Source organism: Nansenia antarctica (assembly GCF_963989245.1).
Source record: "Nansenia antarctica genome assembly, chromosome: 4".
NCBI classification, from domain to species: Eukaryota; Metazoa; Chordata; class Actinopteri; order Argentiniformes; family Microstomatidae; genus Nansenia; species Nansenia antarctica.
The window spans coordinates 70,286,073-70,306,072 of record NC_137689.1 but is presented as its reverse complement, the minus strand read 5'-3'; the positions used below and the strand labels follow the sequence as shown (position 1 = coordinate 70,306,072).

Below are 20,000 nucleotides of genomic sequence, written 5' to 3'. Positions count from 1 at the left end.
GAGCGAGTGACAAATCAGACAGCGTTAAAAGAGTAACGTGTTTGGTGAGAATAAGATCATACCCGGAGTGTAATCCTTTATCCTTGAGCGACTGCAAATACGTAACTAATACCGTACCAGAGAAACCCATATGTGAGCCGCCGCAAAGTTACATCAATAGACATCTTATCCGACAGTGAAGGGACCCTTTCACACACACACACACACACACACACACATACTCTGTAATCTGTTATGAGGGGGATTAGGGATTAGGGATTGAGGCTGGCTGTCGGAGCGCAGCGTAGCCGGGCTTCCTTACATTACGGTTTTGTGGATCTGTTCGATGGCGTCCTCCAGCTCCTCTTTCTGGTCGGGGACGAAGCGATACTCCGACACGTATCCCGACACGTTCTTGTACGGGTCGTAATCGCCGATCTCGGCTGGAGGGGTATAGACACACAGACACAGACACAGACACAGACAGACAGACAGACACACACACACACACACACACACACACTCACTTAGACTTTTTGAGGGATTGGGACAGTGGTAACAGAGGATACTATACTATTCTCTCTCTCTCTCTCTGTCTGTCTCTCTTGCTCTCTCTGTGTCTTTCTCTCTCTGTCTCTCTCTCTTGCTCTCTGTCTCTCTCTGTGTCTTTCTCTCTCTGTCTCTCTCTCTTGCTCTCTGTCTCTCTCTGTGTCTTTCTCTGTCTCTCTCTCTCTCTGTCTCTCTCTCTCTCTCTCTGTGTCTTTCTCTCTCTGTCTCTCTCTCTCTCTCTCTCTCTCTGTCTCTCTCTCTCTGTCTGTCTCTCTTGCTCTCTCTCTCTCTGTCTCTCTCTCTCTCTCTCTTTGTCTGTATCTCTTGCTCTCTCTCTCTCTCTGTCTTTCTCTCTGTCTCTGTCTGTCTCTCTCTCTCTCTCTCTCTCTGTCTCTCTCTCTGTCTCTCTCTCTGTCTCTCTCTCTCTCTTTGTCTGTATCTCTTGCTCTCTCTCTCTCTCTCTCTCTGTCTCTCTCTCTCTCTCTCTCTGTCTGTCTCTCTTGCTCTCTCTCTCTCTCTGTCTCTCTCTCTCTCTCTGTCTCTCTCTCTCTCTCTCTGTCTGTCTCTCTTGCTCTCTCTCTCTCTCTCTCTGTCTCTCTCTCTCTCTCTCTGTCTCTCTCTCTGTCTCTCTCTCTGTCTCTCTCTCTGTCTCTCTCTCTCTCTCTGTCTCTCTCTCTGTCTCTCTCTCTGTCTCTCTCTCTCTGTCTCTCTCTCTGTCTGTCTCTCTCTCTGTCTGTCTCTCTCTGTCTCTCTCTCTGTCTCTCTCTCTCTCTCTCTGTCTCTCTCTCTGTACTCACCCTGTATGGCCAGGGCTGCCAGCTGTGCGCTGATGTCGAGGGGACACGGGATTCTGCCCTGCAGGACATCCTGTTTCACCTGGAGGAAGAACTGGTACCTATGAAGAGACATATTAGAAGAGTCCATAAGTACCAGACACACTTTACATACAGTAACACCTGCTTACTGTCACACAGAGTACAGAATAGCACATGAAGCAGGAAGGGAGGGGGGGGTAGCCATGTATATGTTAAGCCATTCCAGACAAATCAACCCCCCCAAAAAAAGCATTTTATTTCTGTCAAGGATAGGTGAGGAGTCCAACTCAGGAAAAACAAGGGGGCGGCAATAAAGATACAAACCGCGTTATTTCTTCTTTTAGCTTACAGGGGTCCTCCGCGTAAAACTTGACCCCGAAGTAGAGTGTGTAGGGAGGCCCTGCTGAGAGAAAGACACTGTTATACACCCCACCACCCCACCACCGGGCCTAACAGGCCTACTCTCCAGATTAGGATAGATCAGTGAGCATTATCCATTGAGGCATTATCAGACATGTAATATGTTAAGCCCCAGAGTTGAAACTAATCCATTATACTAACACACACACACACACACGCACACAGAGACAAACACACACACGCACGCACGCACGCACGCAGGCAGGCACACACAGAGACACACACATACACACACACACTCACACACACACACGCAAGTTTAATCCGTGATCAGCTACGGTTCTAATGAGGTCAGTGGAGTCAGTGTGCTATGAGAGAGAGAGACACTGATGCTCCACTGAAAATAGTTTCCACCAAGAGAGTTCTGCAACAGAAGCCACGGCAACAGAAGCCACGGCAACAGCAATCAGGTTTGAATAATCGAGATGGAATGCAGAGGCCTCATCCACAGTCATGTGAGTGAGCTGGTGGACCACTGGTTATCATTATCAACCATATTTCAGTAGTTCTTTTTTATCATTATCAAGATAAAACCTCTGAGAGTCTGTTGCCTATTCTGCTTCATCATCCGCAGCACACGTCTCACTATCTCCCTGGGTTAGTGTCAGAGTTAGTCCACTATCTCCCTGGGTTAGTGTCAGAGTTAGTCCACTATCTCCCTGGGTTAGTGTCAGAGTTAGTCCACTATCTCCCTGGGTTAGTGTCAGAGTTAGTCCACTATCTCCCTGGGTTAGTGTCAGGGTTAGTCTACTATCTCCCTGGGTTAGTGTCAGAGTTAGTCCACTATCTCCCTGGGTTAGAGTCAGAGTTAGACCACTATCTTCCTGGGTTAGTGTCAGAGTTAGACCACTATCTCCCTGGGTTAGTGTCAGAGTTAGTCCACTATCTCCCTGGGTTAGTGTCAGAGTTAGTCCACTATCTCCCTGGGTTAGTGTCAGAGTTAGTCCACTATTTCCCTGGGTTAGAGTCAGAGTTAGACCACTATCTCCCTGGGTTAGAGTCAGAGTTAGTCCACTATCTCCCTGGGTTAGAGTCAGAGTTAGTCCACTATCTCCCTGGGTTAGAGTCAGAGTTAGACCACTATCTCCCTGGGTTAGAGTCAGAGTTAGTCCACTATCTCCCTGGGTTAGTCAGAGTTAGACCACTATCTCCCTGGGTTAGTGTCAGAGTTAGACCACTATCTCCCTGGGTTAGTGTCAGAGTTAGTCCACTATATCCCAGGGTTAGTGTTAGGGTTAGGGTTAGGGTTAGAGTCAGGGTTAGTCCACAATCTCCCTGGGTTAGTGTTAGGGTTAGAGTCAGGGTTAGACCACGATCTCCCTGGGTTAGTGTTACAGTTAGTCCACTATCTCTCTGGGTTAGGGTTAGGGATAGGGTCAGGGTTAGTCCACTATGTCCCAGGGTTAGTGTTAGGGTTAGGGTTAGAGTCAGGGTTAGTCCACTATCTCCCTGGGTCAGGGTTAGAGTCAGGGTTAGTCCACTATCTCCCTGGGTGACATCTGAGAGACTCAATGTAGGGAATCGAGGAAATACTTACTTGTTATCAAATCTTTGTGCTCTGAAAGGGTTTTCGAGGGGTCTAGCCAATACTGCAAAAGAGCAGAAAGAGAGAAAATAATATACCAATACACGCTATCATATACAAACAGAGATATTTACCGTTTTACCGTACATACAAACAGTGTACAGTGTAATATACAATAGGCAACTCATATGTCACAATGCTATCTTGAGCATAAACATTGATTCAGTAGCTGGCTGTCAAACGAAGCTGAGAGCTCTGGGAGATAGACTGACTCTGTCAGAAGAACACCAAGGCACATTAAACAACAAACTGTCTCGTTAAATAGTGAGTCATTCAAATTTGCATCAATAAAAGACGAGCTGAACATGACGTCTGAGCGAGTCACGGCACGCCGCCTCGGAGTTAAGAAGAAAACAAGAAGGAAACACTGGAAGCTAAGATTCATCTCTGAGTTTTACAGACGTATTGTAGAGAGCATTTCTCACATCGTTGAATCATTGTTGGCTAACAGCCCCCTGCAGTCCTGCCTTTCACAATATGCTCATGCCACACTGATGCACACGGCTGAATTATGGGACATAAGCCGTTGAAGGGAGAGGAGAACACACCCCGGTTACCTTGGTTACCCCGGTTACCCCAGTTAACCTGGTTACCCCCACCATCAAACGTCATTGGAGGACTCACGTCAAGTCACTTACCATGTTATTACTAATCAGTTACTATGTTATTATTAATCAGTTACTATGTTATTACTAATCAGTTACTATGTTATTACTAATCAGTTACCATCTTATTACTAATCAGTTACTATGATATTATTAACACTAGAACAGCCGTGCCTTTTTACCTACTAAAAGAGCCGCGTCTTTAAAATGCTAACCTGCTATTTACACACAACAACCACTAGTTGGCCGCTTGTAAATTAGCCTGCTTCCTACACACACTGCATAATAGCTTTATATTAGCTTATCCTGAAGTGATATTGAAAATGTAAGGATACTGGGTGGTAGAACGCACATATCTAGGAAAAGTCATGAAAGGAGGGTCCTGAAATTTGATTGAGTGCAAAGATATAACACTTTTTTTTACTCACAGGGGTCAAATGACCCCTCATGGTTGAAGTGTTAATCAGTTACCATGCTATTACTAATCAGTTACCATGTTAAAACAGTCCATGTTCAATGCTGATTTGAGTTCCCGCTGGGACCATATACAGAAAAATGTATGCGCTGGAATGTACAGTAAGTCGCTTTGGATAAAAGCGTCAGCTATATGGCATATGTTATATTATATTATGAGCATATTATGAACAATTACCACAATGGACTCAATGGACTCTGTAGATCTCAATAAACGAGGAACCTACATGGCTAATCACCCTTAACACCCACATTTAGCATAGACGTATCCACTAGCTAGCATGTACAGCACTGTGTAATCTGCTATTTGTATTTGCTATATGACTGTAATCATCATTTGTATTATTATTTCCTGCCTGTTAGACCCTTGCTCTCATTTGATTGGGGGTCAGAGCGCATTATGTCATAGCAGCTCCCTCCTCTTCGGGCAGCCATCTTGTTCTTCCTCCTCTGTGCTTAATAACCGAACACGCACGTGTGGACCTCCCAGCCACATCAAACAAGCAAACATGAAAAACTTGAGTAGCAGCTGTGCAAAACACAAAGCAGCTCATCTTACAGCTCATCCTGTTTAAAAAAAGGAAGAAGACCGAAATAAATATCTTCTGTTTTCTGCTTTAGTTTTTGACCGTAGGGCACCATCACAAATCACATCACCGAAACTGCTTACATCCTGCCATAAATTAATTTCGATTCACCCCCATGCACAGAAAAGGCTCCAAGACCTATTTTACATTCATTCCATATACGTCTATGCAGATGTACCCAGGCTGAGGATGAATAGAGAGAAACCTGTTCTCATCGAGGGAGGGGTCTTTGAGCCGAAGCGCTTTTGATTTTGGGGCATTTTGGGAGATGTAGATGAATACATGTTAGTGTAATGAGGCAGTCTAGACCAGGCCAACCAATTTCAGACTCAAGTACAAAGTCATCTCCACCCACCTAAGTCCCACCTCGCCACACGCTCCCCACCACACCACACACACACTCACCAGAACACACACACACTCATCAGAACACACCCATCGGATGCCAGCAATTAGGAGTGTGTTTGTGACTGAATTAGAATAAGCTAATTGAATTGGTAAATCTTATCTAATTTATAATAATCACATTACTGCAGCTGGTGTGTTCCAGTGCATGCTAATTTATGCAAATGAGAGGTTGGAGGACATTGGCTGGCACGTCGCCATGGACAACAGACAAAGATAAGGCCTTCCACTCAGACAGCCAATCACAGCCTGGTTCCATTCAGACAGCCTATCACACAGCCTGGTTCCATTCAGACAGCCTATCACACAGCCTGGTTCCATTCAGACAGCCTATCACACAGCCTGGTTCCATTCAGACAGCCTATCACACAGCCTGGTTCCACTCAGACAGCCAATCACAGCCTGGTTCCACTCAGACAGCCAATCACAGCCTGGTTTCAACTGAGAACAAATTCTCATTTTCAACGAAGATCTGGCCAAGAGGCCCCGGCAAGAATTAGTACGGCACTCAGGCAGCCAATCACAGCCTGGGTCCACTCAGACAACCAATCACAGCCTGGTTTCACTCAGATTGTCAATCCCAGCCTGATTACTCTGACAGGCAGCTCCCAATCATTTGGGAGAATAAAGCAGTGAAGCATTTTGGCTAACACCGCGTAACACCAGTAGTTTTCCATCCTCTCTCATTGTACACTCCATAGAAACTCACATCCACGCCATGCCATCCTTTGTTTATCTCTGTTGGCAGGGAGTGTCTAATACCACCAAGTAAAGAGCCGTGAACAGAACAAGCACGGATGACCCTTTTTGGAAAAAAGACCTACAAAGGTATTAACATTTTTACGTCTGTTCAAATGCCAGATTTATCGAAAGCCTCAAGGTCTCTGATTACACAGGATTAGAGAGTTATGACTTTGGCCTACAGCAAAGCACAACGCCCTCCAGAGACGGGGGTGATAAATAATGGAGAGATAATAAATAAATAAATGAATAAAAAAGCTGCTGACAGCAGGCGAGGCAAGGCCCCCGGCGACCACTTGCAGAGGAAGCTGGTCACCGTGATGGACAGGTCTCTGAGAAGCCCACGCCCACGCCCACGCCCACTCCCTGCTGCCAGCACTCGAGGTGTTAAACTGGGTGGGGACGTCGTCTTAAGATAGACCAAAGAGGCGTAGCGGCGGCAGCAGCACACATAAATGAGAGAGATATTCTTTCAACTTGGTTTATGGCCGCGCTGCTCCAACACAGCAGACCGACCGGTCCCGACACTAAAGCACCGTTGACGCACGGCCTAACAGTGCAGAAGCTCCAATAAGCTGGAATGTGGTTTTACGACCCCTAGAGAAGAGGAATGATGTGAATGCGCAGGCATGGAGGCTGACTCAAAGATGCCCTTGGGACTGCTACTCCCCAAGCTGAGGGAGGATGACCCACGCCGCCAGAGAAATAGATGTGTGTAAGATGGATGAAACGTGGCAGGAGATAAACTAATGAAAGCACACAGCCTTTGCACCTCAATCCAAGACTCGACTCTCGTTTCTGGACTCTCAGAAGCCTCAGCAGTGCCTGCGTTCGTTTTGCGAAAAAATTCCAAGAGTTAGCTACGGCATCTCTTATGAAATACTAGTCGTCCTCAAAATCGAATCGCTCAGCACCTCAAGTATGCGTATGCCACCTCTGGTTATCGCGATGAGATACCGGCGGGCAGACACGTTGTCAGCGTGATTCTACATCAGATGACAAGACTGAAGGTGTCAGGAAAGCAAACCGAACAATGTGTGATTGGTTTGCTGGTAGAGAAATACTGTATGCCCAACTCCCTTTCAAACACGGTTGTCATCCCGGGGTGCGGAGCTGTGGGTGTGTGCTGCGAAAACTGCATGTCAGGACATCCGACAAGTCAAAGACTTGCTGCTGGCGCTGAAAAGGCGCCGCTGTTCAACAGTTTCACTGTGCTTTTTCCTTTGTTTTTCTTTCACTTAAACACGGCTTTTGGGTCTTGACACATGTACGGAGGCGCGCTTTCATCCTGCACTGGTTTACAGATAAATCAAGGTGTTGCCGACAGCCCCCAGAAGGCACTGCCCAGGGTCCCCGCCCTTCCGTGAGAGCAAGGGGGATGCTGGGAGATTAGCGTTGTGCTCTTTTATGGGCCTGTACTCTGCCTAACCCTGAGTTAGGCCCTGGGGCCGGTGTTGTCACTAGGGGTGAGGAACGGCAAGGGCCTCACCATAAGTAAAGTAAGTAAGTAAAACTTTATTTCTATAGCGCCCTTCACAGCACGGATGCAGAGGGTGCTTTACATCAAAATAAGAGATAAATATGGGTGAAAAGAAAAGTCAAACATCGTCAAAAGGGATTAAAAACAAAAACGGAGGAACACCCCAAAGGGACAACATAAACAGAACATAAACACAACATAAACAGGAACATAAGATGGCTATAGGTGACTAACGGCCTGCCTAAACAGATGTGTCTTTAATTGCCATTTAAAAATGAGTTCTGAGGGAGCGGCTCTCAGGTCAGGGGGGAGGGCGTTCCAGAGTCTTGGGGCCGTCACCTCAAACGCTCTGTCCCCTTTAGTTTTAAGTCTGGTCCTGGGTACGAGCTCCAGGAGCTCCTGGTCGGATGACCTCAGTGACCGGCTGGATGAGTAGGGGTGGATTTTATTTTTTTAATGTAACTGAAAATGTAGACTACTGGGTTGTGTGTACCACCTTGGTAGTCTGTACAGTATGTATACAATACGCTATTGATAGAACTCTGGGAACAAATCCCCTAGAAAAGTATTAAAAAAAGAAAAGGAATCGCAGAGATAGGGCTGAATAGTGCATACAGTTGGATTGATTATTACTGCTCCAGGCCTGCGGAACCTTCTAGATAGATAGATAGATAGATAGGTACTTTATTGATCCCAACAGGGAAATTAAGGCGTTACAGTGGCTCACAAACAACAACAACAACAACAACAACAACAGCAAAATAAAGTGACAATAAATGTATAGAATAAAATAAAATAGGCATCTGAAACATTATATACAGTAAGAACAGTCCAGGATGATTTAACATCCCCCAGATCCCCCGATCAAACCAGCCAGAGAAGGAAATGTCGAGTCTTATTGCGGCAGGCAGAAAAGATCTCCTATAGTGTTCCTACCCTCTGTTGGAATGACACATGATGACCTCTGACCCGGATGTTGTTGACAACAGTCTACATTTTCACTACGACTGACTATGTCAAGCTACCATCTCTTAGAGCCAACTCAGTTGTCCTCTGTGGCTCAGTTGGTAGAGCATGGCGCTAACAATGCCATAGGTTGTGGGCTTGGTTCCCGTTGGGACCATACTGCATATACTGAAAGATGTATGCACTCACTGCATTGTAAGTCTCTTTGGATAAAAGTGTCAGCTAAATGGCATCCAACTCAGAACTCTGACTTGTTGAAACTGATCTTTCTAATCTTACCAGTGTTGATTAGAGTTGGAAATAACCCCTCCAGCGCACCAGCGGTGGGTGGGGGGGGGGAATCTAATCCGCAAAATCTAATCTTTAATGTGTCACCAATCTGCTCTCTTTCACCACAATCTGTCGTTCCAAAGTGACACAAATCCTCCTCTGCGTCCGGCTTGCAACTTCACTCGACAAAAAAACAAAACATACTCCGTATGTTCTACCCAAACTCCCTTAACCCTAACCCTGACCCTAACCCTAACCCTGCTCGTCATGAGAGTCACAGTATCCTGCTAACTCTAACTCTAAACCTGACTCTATCTCTATATCTAACCCTATCTCTAACCCTAGACCTGACTCTATTTCTATCTCTAACCCTATCTCTAACCCTAAACCTGACTCTATCTCTAACTCTGTCTCTAAACCTAACTCTAACCCTAGACCTAACTCTGTCTCTAAACCTAACTCTAACCCAAGACCTAACTCTGTCTCTAACTCTTATCTCTAACTCTACCTCTAGCCCTAGGCTTAACTCTGTCTCTAAACCTAACTCTAACCCAAGACCTAACTATCTCTAACTCTGTCTCCAAACCTAATTCTAACCCAAGACCTAACTATCTCTAACTCTGTCTCCAAACCTAACTCTAACCCAAGACCTAACTCTGTCTCTAAACCTAACTCTAACCCTAGACCTAACTCTGTCTCTAAACCTAACTCTAGCCCTACACCTAACTCTAAACCTAACTCTGTCTCTAAACTTAACTCTAGCCCTAGACCTAACTCTGTCTCTAAACCTAACTCTAGTCCTAGACCTAACTCTGTCTCTAAACCTAACTCTAGCCCTAGACCTAACTCTGTCTCTAAACCTAACTCTGTCTCTAAACCTAACTCTAGTCCTAGACCTAACCCTAGGCCTGATTCTGCTGAGAGGTTAGCTGGTCACTCACCGTCTGATGGCTGCGATCACAGTAGCGGAGCCCAAAGTAGTCCGTCTCCACCAGGTTCACATGGCCGAACACAAAGTCCAGCACCACACACCCCTTGGTGGACTTCTGTGGAAGAAAAACAAGCAGTTTGTCATCAATGTCTGCTGCGTGCCTGAGAGGAACTGTTCGTGAACCCAGGAGAATTGACAGGACAGATTTATGGATTGATAGACTGAAGTCCATAGAAGTTGATTATAGCTAGTGTTTTTTTCCCACGTGAAATATAGCCTAGGTGTTGACACACACATTTTAGCTCTTGCTGGAAAGTGTAGTCATGAAGCAACAAGCAGAGATTCCATTGTGGAATGCTTACCTTAGACCTCATGGTTGGTGAGATTACTCATGTGTTTAGGTGACAAACATGTTTTGGAGAACACAAGCTTCAACCAAATATGCATATAAAACAATCAACTTGCAAGAGGTGTTTTCTACTAGAAATCTCTATAATAACAAGACAGAGAGAGTCTTAGTTTTAGACCGTCTCTCTCAGCTTAGAAACTAAAAGAGAGACATAAAGAGACTCAGTATAGGAGAGCACAGCTGTGTCTCCAGGGAAATATGAAGAGCAGTTAAATTCTTACTTTGCTAAGCAATGAAAACAGTCTTACACTGCAATTAACACACCTCGCGGTGGTGCTGATTAGCATTTTACGGGGGTTACAAAAACAATCAACTAAAAGAAACCCTATAAAGACTCTGAGGTTAGCCGTGTTAACCAGACTAATCTAGCTACAGGAGCGTGCCCGTAAACACCACTGTTTTATGAGAATTCGTGGAAAGAAATCTCTCTCTTTTTGATTGTGTAGTGAAATCCTTGACCTCGCCTAAGATGAGTCATCGCACCGTAGCTCGGGCATTTCCTTCGATTCAGCATCAATCCAAAAACCTCTCCACTCCGCACAGAATAGGACTATCTCCACTGACAACAGGCCTCTGGTGGAAATCATAGCTCATACAAGAGCAATCCCCATCGGCCGGGCCAGCATCACTCTCTCTCTCTCTCTCTCTCTCTCTCTCTCTCTCTCTCTCTCTCTCTCTCTCTCTCTCTCTCTCTCTCTCTCTCTCTCTCTCTCTCTCTCTCTCTCTGCATTTCATGTTTTCCTCTAGACCTATCCTCAGGGTGATCTAATTATATCCAATGAGAGGAAATGGATTTTGTAGCAGAGGCTTCAATGCATACTCCAGTAATGACAGATGGGGTTTACTCTCCACAGTAAAGGTGAGTCAGAGGCTGCAACACACAACGGACACACACACACACACACACACACACACACACACACACACATACAACACACACACACACACACACACACACACACACACACACACACTATAAAATACCAGTGCAACCTTCCTTTTCACCTGTAAGTCAACACACAACACACACACACACACACACACAATAACATACCAATGCAACCTTCCTTTTCACCTGAAAGTCAAACCAAACACACACACATGCACACACACACACACACACACGCACACACACACACACACACACACACACACACACACACACACACACACACACATACAAACACACACACACACACGCACACACACACACACACACACACACACACACACACACACACACACACACAGTACCCTAATGTATATCGGGTGGCTCCTTGTCCAACAGCACGTGTATTTACATAGGGGTAGTGTTATTTGTTCCATCGCAGGACACCCACATCAATCTTGGCTTAATGGCACCCTGCTCCTTTTCTCTGTTTGCCCAGAGACACAGAGAGGAAACTGTACTCTGAGTCTCTCAGGCACAGCGGACTTCTCTTAACCACAAACCACATCTCTGATGGATCACACACATACACTGACAGTCAGGTACCTGTGATTTATGCCCACTTAGACATCAGCACACAGACCGCGCTGCTCTGCTGGAGACCAAACATGACTAGAAAGACTACAGTTTGCCATCCCTCAGCGGTGCTGTCGACAGTCTGGAGAATCTTCTGAAACAAGTCAGATAAAGTTTCTTCCTTTCTCTAGCACTTGTGACTGCCGATGGCACTGGGTTCTTATCAAAGGTTTTATAACAATTACTGTCGTATTGTTGATTCACTTACTTAGACAAAGGAACTTATTGTAAGTCGTTTTTTGATAAAAGCATTTGATAAATGCTGTGTGTGAAAAATGTAAATGAAATGAATCCACAGGATTTGAAAGTCACGACTTCAACTCGAAAGAAGAAGCACCTGCGAAGGGAAGAGCAGCCTCAGGGGTGTAAATTCCAGTGTAATTTAAAGTAGCGCACTAGTTCACACCCCATTACTCTGTCCTTTGTGATCCAGTACTACCTCCTCTGTGGCTCATCTGCATGTTTCATTATCTCTCCTCCAACCTGCAGGTGCACTCCTAGGGAATCCCAAGTGGGCTAGGACGGACGAGGCGGACAGACGGACAGAGAGACGAACTCTCTGCTGTTGCTGCTCTGATTAAACCACATGATGCATCTGCTGTCACCTGCTCGACAGCTGTCTCACAGTGGCCCAGTAGGCCTCCCTTAATGACTCTACGTGTCGACTGTGTGTTAACATCCTCTCCGCAGTTGCTCCCTCTTGATACGTTCCTATATATACAGTATATACCTCTGGAGAGTGAATATCTATGTGGAGACTGACCACATATAAACAAGTAGAACTGTGTGGTTATGTTTTCTCTGTAGGTCTGCTATACGTCACTGTTGTTTATACAATTCTGCCCAGCTTAGGTAAATGACTGTTGGGCAGTCCCGTTCATTATTTACGAAGCACAAATGCGATTGCTTTGGCTGAGAGCACGCTGCGGTCTTTAAGTGAGCAGACTCTTCTCTACCCCAAGTTGCTTCCAGAGCCTGCATGATTATCACATCCCAAAACCCTGCGGTTCATTTACGACTCATGGCTCCTTACCACACAGTCCAGGCTAACAACATATCTATATCGTGTTTACACGCTTACCGCTGCGTGAGGGAGAGAAAGATGCTTCCAACTCTTTCTCAGATCGGTCGAGCTAACAGGGAATCATTTGTAGCTCTGCTGTTTTGTGTGGCCTTCTTACCCTCAGGGGATAACCCAGTGAGCTACAAAATGTTCGTACATTTGAATTCCTTCTGCCTGAGAGATTTTCTTTTTACCCTTTTTTGACAAGCTACTCCTTCACCTGACCTTTTTTTGACCGAAGTCAGAGACAGTTGAACAGACGACCACAACTCTGCAGGCACCTCACCCCAGCTGTCAGCCCATATGACCGAGCTGAGATGCTAAAACTCACTCCTCAAGTTCAAATACCCCCAAATTACCCCCGCCTTCACACTGTCTAATAGCCGGCTTTTCAGTAGCGTATCTGGTTAACATCTGGTATTTGAGGAGACGGTCCTGTGTGACGGCAAGCCAGAGGTCGAGAAAAAGTTCGAGACTCGGTCAGAGCGACTTTGCGGAATTGCGGGGTGAACTTGACGTCTGTTTCAGCAAGTGTGCTCGAGTCACGGCTCGCCGAAGCGCCCGTAAACACCTCCCTGCTGGCTCCGTATTTATAATACGACACACACAGGCAATCATCTCAGGCCTGCCTACCCATAAAGACCCCGTGAGCGGAATCCATAATGGGATTCATAAGGCAGAGAGGGATGAGAGTGTGTCTTCAGGAGGAAGAGGAGGAGGAGGAGGAGGAGGAGGAAGGAGGACAACCTGACGTCTGTTTCACCCGTACGTGGTGAGAGAACGGGGCCAGGAGGATCACACATCTGTGTGACGAGAAATAGAAACATCAACACAGTATGGGGTTTGTCTCTCCTTGAAGAAACTCACTAATTGTATCACCTCAGTTTAAAGAATTTCACCCAAGCGGGGGTATCAGTGCTGTGACAGCCTACCTTGTCAAAGGGCCTCTCAAAGGAACAGGCATTGTACTGTAAAAAAGGAGCCATGACTACAGTAACAGTAACAGCAACCCAAAACCACGACGCCTGCAGGAAAGAAATGAGGCGCGGCAGGATGACATCATCCAGGGCTGACACCACCCTGAGGGCGAGGGCTGGATCCGGGAAGCAGCTAGCGCTGATGCTGTCCCGCTGTTCTCCCAGGAGGCCCCAACCCTCCCCAACACACTCCCCACATTCCTTCCCTATCTCCCCCCCCCCCCCCCCCCCCCCCCCTACCCCACTGATAAGGTAGGTCTGCTGGTCAGGGTGGGATTGCTAAAATAACACTGACCGTGGGGGGGAAAGGAAATGAGAAAATATATGTCCACTAGTTTTGAGTGAGTTATCTGTACGCAGGAGAAGAGGAGTCGAGCTGGAGCCAAAGAAATGTCTGGCTGTCTGGGTAATGGATGTTCAGGGCGTCCACAAAGGTCTGTGGGACTTCAAGGGATTCTTATTGTTCCTTTGTGTCGTATTCGTACACACAGTAATACAGGACAGAACAGAAACATTAGACATTCGATTAAAAGTACTTGATCTACACCTGTTACGTTACCATTCGTTGAATCCGACCAACATTTGGCTTCCTAAAAAAAAAAACTGGATCACATATACATATTGTATTGACATACTGTACACAAATGACAGGGGTTCATTTTTGTATGATTTAGTTCCAGGTCAGAGGTCATGCTTCAGAGGGCAGAGGGCAACATGGAAACGAGCCCAGGGTGTCGATCGTTGTGTGGATGTGAACAGTCTCTAGAGGTTAGGCATGAATAAGGAGGTGTCCGTCTTATCACCGAGCTCCACCACCACAGAGCTGCCCGTCATGAGGAAAACACCGTCAGCGTAGCAATCAACGAACGGTAGTTTACGATCCATCATTTGGATTTATCGAAGTAAGAGAGGGGGGGGGGGGGGGGGGGAGTGGCGGGGGTCGACCCAATCCTCAGTGAGGGCAGATGCAATCACCAGTACCATTAAACGGAATAGTCGGCGTCCAACTGTCCTTGTTGTGTGATTATGCGATGCGGCCGTGGTCAAACGTTGCAGGGAGAGACAAGGACGTATCTCTAGTGCTCCCTGACCTTCTGCCTAATGGGCTTAAATCAATGAGACTAATGTGTGTATTGTTCGGAATAAAGGTTAAACCCCTGGGAGAGGGAGGGAGTGGGAGGGTAGAGGGTGGGGGAGGGAGAGGGGGAGAGAGGGAGAGGGGGAGAGGAGGAGAGGAGTGGAGAAACGGGCTAAATGTTGTTGATCCTGCCGGCGGGGTCAACATCAAGCACATCGATAGGAGAAGCATGATGGATTGGCTCATTATGTCCTTATATGGCAGGGAGGCAGACACAGCACCAATCAATACACCTGTCATATTCAGATCAACTGGGATCTGTTTATACATACAGTATGCATGAGGATAGGGACACAGGTTGAAGCCCTTCAGGATAGGAGTAAACACAAGATGAACATGGCATGATAGAATTGATTGAACACTTTTTCACTGTGTCAAAGTGAGGTTTTTTGGAGTAGTTAGCTGTGCGTGTGTGTGTGTGTGTGTGTATTTTACTATTGTGTTTACAGAGAGAGAGAGTTTGCTTATCTACTTCTGACATGTCCCCCTGGCCTATCCCCATGGTAACATGGTCATCACATGGTGTGGTCTGGCCATCTGCTGTGCCCTGGGGTGTGTCTAGCTGCTGGGGCTAGATGCTTAGGGCAGGGAAAGTGTGTGTGTGTGTGTGTGTGTGTGTGTGAGTGTGTCGGGGGGGGGGGGGGGGGTGGTGGTTTGGGTTTTAGTGACGAGGTTTGGACTCAGCCCAGGCACCGTCAACTCCACGGGGGGGGACGGGGGGACGGGGACGAGGGGACGGGGACGAAGGAGGGGGGCGATGAGGGGGAGAGAGGGAGGGAGGGAGGGAGGGAGGCTCCACGTTAGCAGATGTTCCCTCCTCCCACTGGGACTTCCGAGGAGCCTCTGTAGAACCACTTTCCCTCTCTTCTGTCTAAATGAGGAGGAGGAGTGTGCTCCGGGGCGGGGGTGCGGGCATATGGAGCACAGCGGGAGCGCGGCGGAGTCGTAGGCCGCGTGTTTGAGAATCTGTAGCCGCCACCGACTCCTCCGCCTTTTTTTGAACCCTCGCCTCGTGGTTGCCACTGGAAACCGTCCAGATGCCTGTGCCCTCCTGTGTCAGGTGCCAGAGCAGACCGTCACTCGGTCGCTATAGTTACTCTGCTGTCAACACAAGCTGCCGCTGTATAAGTTTACGGGACTGTAACTGCCATACATAGAGAGAGAGAGAGACGCAAAGGCAGAGAGAGAGAAAGAGAGAGAGAGAGAGAGAGAGAGACGCAAAGGCAGAGAGAGAGAGAGACAGAGAGAGAGAGGCAAAGGCAGAGAGAGAGAACTGTCCTGTTCCTGTGAGGCCCAGTTTTAAGACATAAGTGATTTGTCCAGACACCCAGTTTAGATTTTAAAGCGTCTGATTTACGGGTCTGTAGCGAGATACAGTAGGAACCACGAGTGAGGACGGGTGTTTATCTACAGTACCAACCTCCAAACATAGACACATAGAAAAATGGGAGCCAGGACCCGAGGTTTTTTTATTTATTCGTAATGGTTCCATAAATAAGAAAAGGGAAGGAGAATGTCGGGGAAGGTTAAGATGAGAGATCGGAGCGTAGTCTGTGTTCATTCTGGGTGTCTCTGTAAGACAGCTGAAGGGCAGAGTAAACCATATACAAACAAACCTGTTGGACTGTTCCGGATAGAGAGAGATACACAACTTAAAGAACATCCGAACACACACTGGCTGTATGGATCTGGGACACACACACAGACACACGCACACTCACGCACGGACACAAGCACGCACACACGCATGCACACATGCACACACACGGACACACGCACGGACACACGCACGGACACGCACGGACACACACACACACACACACACACACGCACACATGCTCATGAACAGACACACACACACACACACACACACACATCACACGCATACACTAGCTGTAGGCTTTCTACACACTTGCTAATAACACAAAGACAACAAGAGCAAACACTGTAGAACACAAGACAAACACATTTACAGAAGACAACAGAGAACAAATAGAGATGCATATTATCTTCAGGGCGGACGGCCTCCTCACTGAGCGACGATCGTGCACACGGCTGAACTGTCTGGATAAAAGAATAACTGGGCTATGATAATCCAACCAGTGCCTGGTCACCAAGGAGACTGCGGTCACAGATGAGATTAAACGCAGGATAATGGAGTTCTAATGGCCATTGGTTGCATTATGAACGTGATAACGACTTCCCTAATCAGTTACCAGATAATTATGCCAAATACAGCCCTGGGTAATTAATGGGACAGCGGCGCCCTGTGTATTCACAGCTTTCATTTGATGGTATTTGTGTAGGATATTGGCATATTCACCATTCACAAAATTACAACACTATTTATCCATAGTCCCCCCCTGAGTACCCAAAAGTGATGGGACAGATTTATCAAATGCGACACGGTCTGGTGAAAAGGGCTGAATGTCGACAATTCTCAAGTCGTGCAAATGAGGAAAAAGCTTACTTACATTTATTTTTTTTAAAAGGGGGTTTCGTTTTTTGGCAATTTTAGGACCACTAAGTATTTTAATTACTTTTAATTGGATTCACTGTCTCATCTGCCATAGGCTAACGGGTAAGTGATACATGGCTTGTAAATAAACGTACAATTTGGTTTGAGGTGTACCGGAAAACAAACGAAGTGTTTTCCATTTTTTTGGCAGTTTTAGGACCACAAAATACTTTGGAATTGAATTGATTCACTGTCTCATCTGCCATAGGCTACTGGGTAAGTGACACATTGGCTTGTAAACCAACTTACGATTTGGTTTGAGGTGTACCGACATTCAAATAAGCATATCTTCTTCAACTGTTTTCAGATTTCAACGTCCTCCTGACCATGACCATGCCCTACTTGAGGACTTTTTAAACAGACCCTGTCACAAATGTCCAAATTAAGCACTCATGTTTAGTATTTGGTTGACAATCCTTTGCATGCTAGTCTGCTAACCATTGACCCCACCAGACACTGGGTATCTTCTCTGGTGATGCTCTGCCAGACCTGTACTACAGCCGTCTTCAGCTGTTTGTTTTGAGGACGCTTTGAGGACGCCTTTGGATAAAAAAAACAAAAAAACGTATTGACCCAGAAAAACTCCATAGTTGCTATGACAATACGTTTTCGGTCATTGTGCTGATGAAGCGCTTGGGCTGACAAGATGCTTCTGTAGACTTAAGAATTCATCCGGCTACTGCTGCTGTCAGCAGTTAGGCTACATTATGCAATACAATACAGTTGTTTCTCCACACTTTACTCTTGCACTCTCTCTCTCCACAAAGATGTACATTTTTGTTTCATCTGTCCACAAGACCTTTCTCCAGAACTCTGCAGGCTATTTTAGATACTTTTTTAGCAAACCATAACATGGCCATCCTGTTTTTGTACAAACTAATGGTTTGTACCTTGCAGGGTAGCCTCTGCAGTTCTCACGCCTGCGGAAGATAGTATCTGACACTTTCACGCCTAGCTCCTGGAGAGTGTTCCTGATCTGTGGGACAGTTGTTTGGGGCTTTTTCGTAATCATGGTGAGCATTCTTTGGTCATAAATACCATCAAATAAAAGCTGAGAGTCTCTACTTTAACGTCATAATAATTATCCACTTATCCAATGTCCCATTACGGCTTAACAGCTGGGACATTAAAATCGTACGATCTGTGGGGATTTAGGCTAGTAAGTTAAGCAGACACAGGTTGGATCTGAAGCACCACAGAGAGCAAAGGAGCAGATGTGACTTCAGAGCCAGGGCCGGAAGGGAGGGAGGGAGACAGAGAGAGAGAGAGAGAGAGAGAGAGAGAGAGAGAGAGAGAGAGAGAGAGAGAGAGAGAGAGAGAGAGAGACATACACACACAGAAAGAGACAGAGAGAAAGAAAGTGAGAGAGAGAAAGAGAGAGAAAGCAAGAGAGAGAGAGAGATAGCCATCTCAAGCCTTCCAGCCTGACGGTGGGATTCAGAACTAGATTTCAACGACAATTATAATTCATGTTTGAAAGATCTTTAATAATGTATCCGACAGTCTCGCTGGTCGTTATTGTGACATCATGGACATTTCAATTAGTTGAAAAATGAGCAGACTCTCAGTGCTCTCGTTTGAAGTGAGAGAGCAGACCTGTGACCAAAATAGAAAGAAACCACTTCCAACCAGTGGTCAGGGTTGATGACATCAGCAGAAATGGGATAGAGCTCTACTTCTCATGTCAGATATAGCATACACATCCAGTCATACTCTGTGGGGATAGGCCAGTCTTCCTCATGCCAGAAACGGCATAGAGACGATAGATTGAGCCCTATTGGTGCAGAGGGTGATGGTGTGACTACATCACCACTGCAGAGGGAAATGTAATGGACATAATTCAGTATAGCAGGTGGGCTGTGTGCGATCATTAAAGTGTGTGTGTGTGTGTGTGTGTGTGTGTGTGTGTGTGTGTGTGTGTGCGTGTGTGTGTGCGTACGTGTGTGTGTGCATGCATGCATGTGTGTGCGTGTGTGTGGTACGTGTGTGTGTGTGCGCGCGAGTGTGTGTTTGTGTGGTGTGTGTGTGTGTGTATTTAAGAGGTAGAGGTGGGATAAATGGGGGTTTCTGCTCCGTTCCCAATAACAGCCCAGGTGGTGCAGACATCAACAACATCTTTGACAAGAATCAACAATGTCCTCCTTCTGTCACATTTGCTCCACTTCCTTTCCATCAAACGTTCACAAAGGACCACGCCTGGTTAAACCACAATGGAATTTACCAGGCCTTTAAAAACAAACACGCTGTGTGTAGGTGTTTGAAGAAAGTATGCACATGACAACAGCATCGTCTGCGTTAAGGCCGACATGTCAAAAGAGAGATTATCCTCCTCGCAGCGACTAAAGACAGGCGGCAATGCAGAGATTATTGAAGCGGTGGTCTTCTCCCAAGCCCCCTGAGGGCCCAGTGAGTCTTCCCTCCTCCCTGCTCACACCCCTGCCTGGCTCACCAGACACTTGTTCACACCTTACTCCCTCCGTATTACGGTTCCCCATATACTCTCTCTTCCACTTCCTCTGGACAACTGGTCACCCATCATGACGAGAGATCAGATAACACCTGC

At 46.5% G+C, this 20,000-nt stretch overlaps 1 protein-coding gene across 1 annotated transcript in view; it reads right to left on the bottom strand.

The window, feature by feature from the left end:
* The window catches only part of epb41l4a (erythrocyte membrane protein band 4.1 like 4A), a 59,983-nt gene that overhangs the window by 31,981 nt on the left and 8,002 nt on the right, over positions 1-20,000 (bottom strand). The window contains exons 2-6 of the mRNA XM_080528848.1: positions 9,818-9,922; positions 3,301-3,352; positions 1,668-1,746; positions 1,326-1,423; positions 302-422 (exon numbers count right to left, since the gene is read on the bottom strand). Of these exons, the coding sequence (XP_080384974.1) occupies positions 302-422; positions 1,326-1,423; positions 1,668-1,746; positions 3,301-3,352; positions 9,818-9,922 (455 nt within the window). The remainder of the gene's footprint in view (positions 1-301; positions 423-1,325; positions 1,424-1,667; positions 1,747-3,300; positions 3,353-9,817; positions 9,923-20,000) is intronic.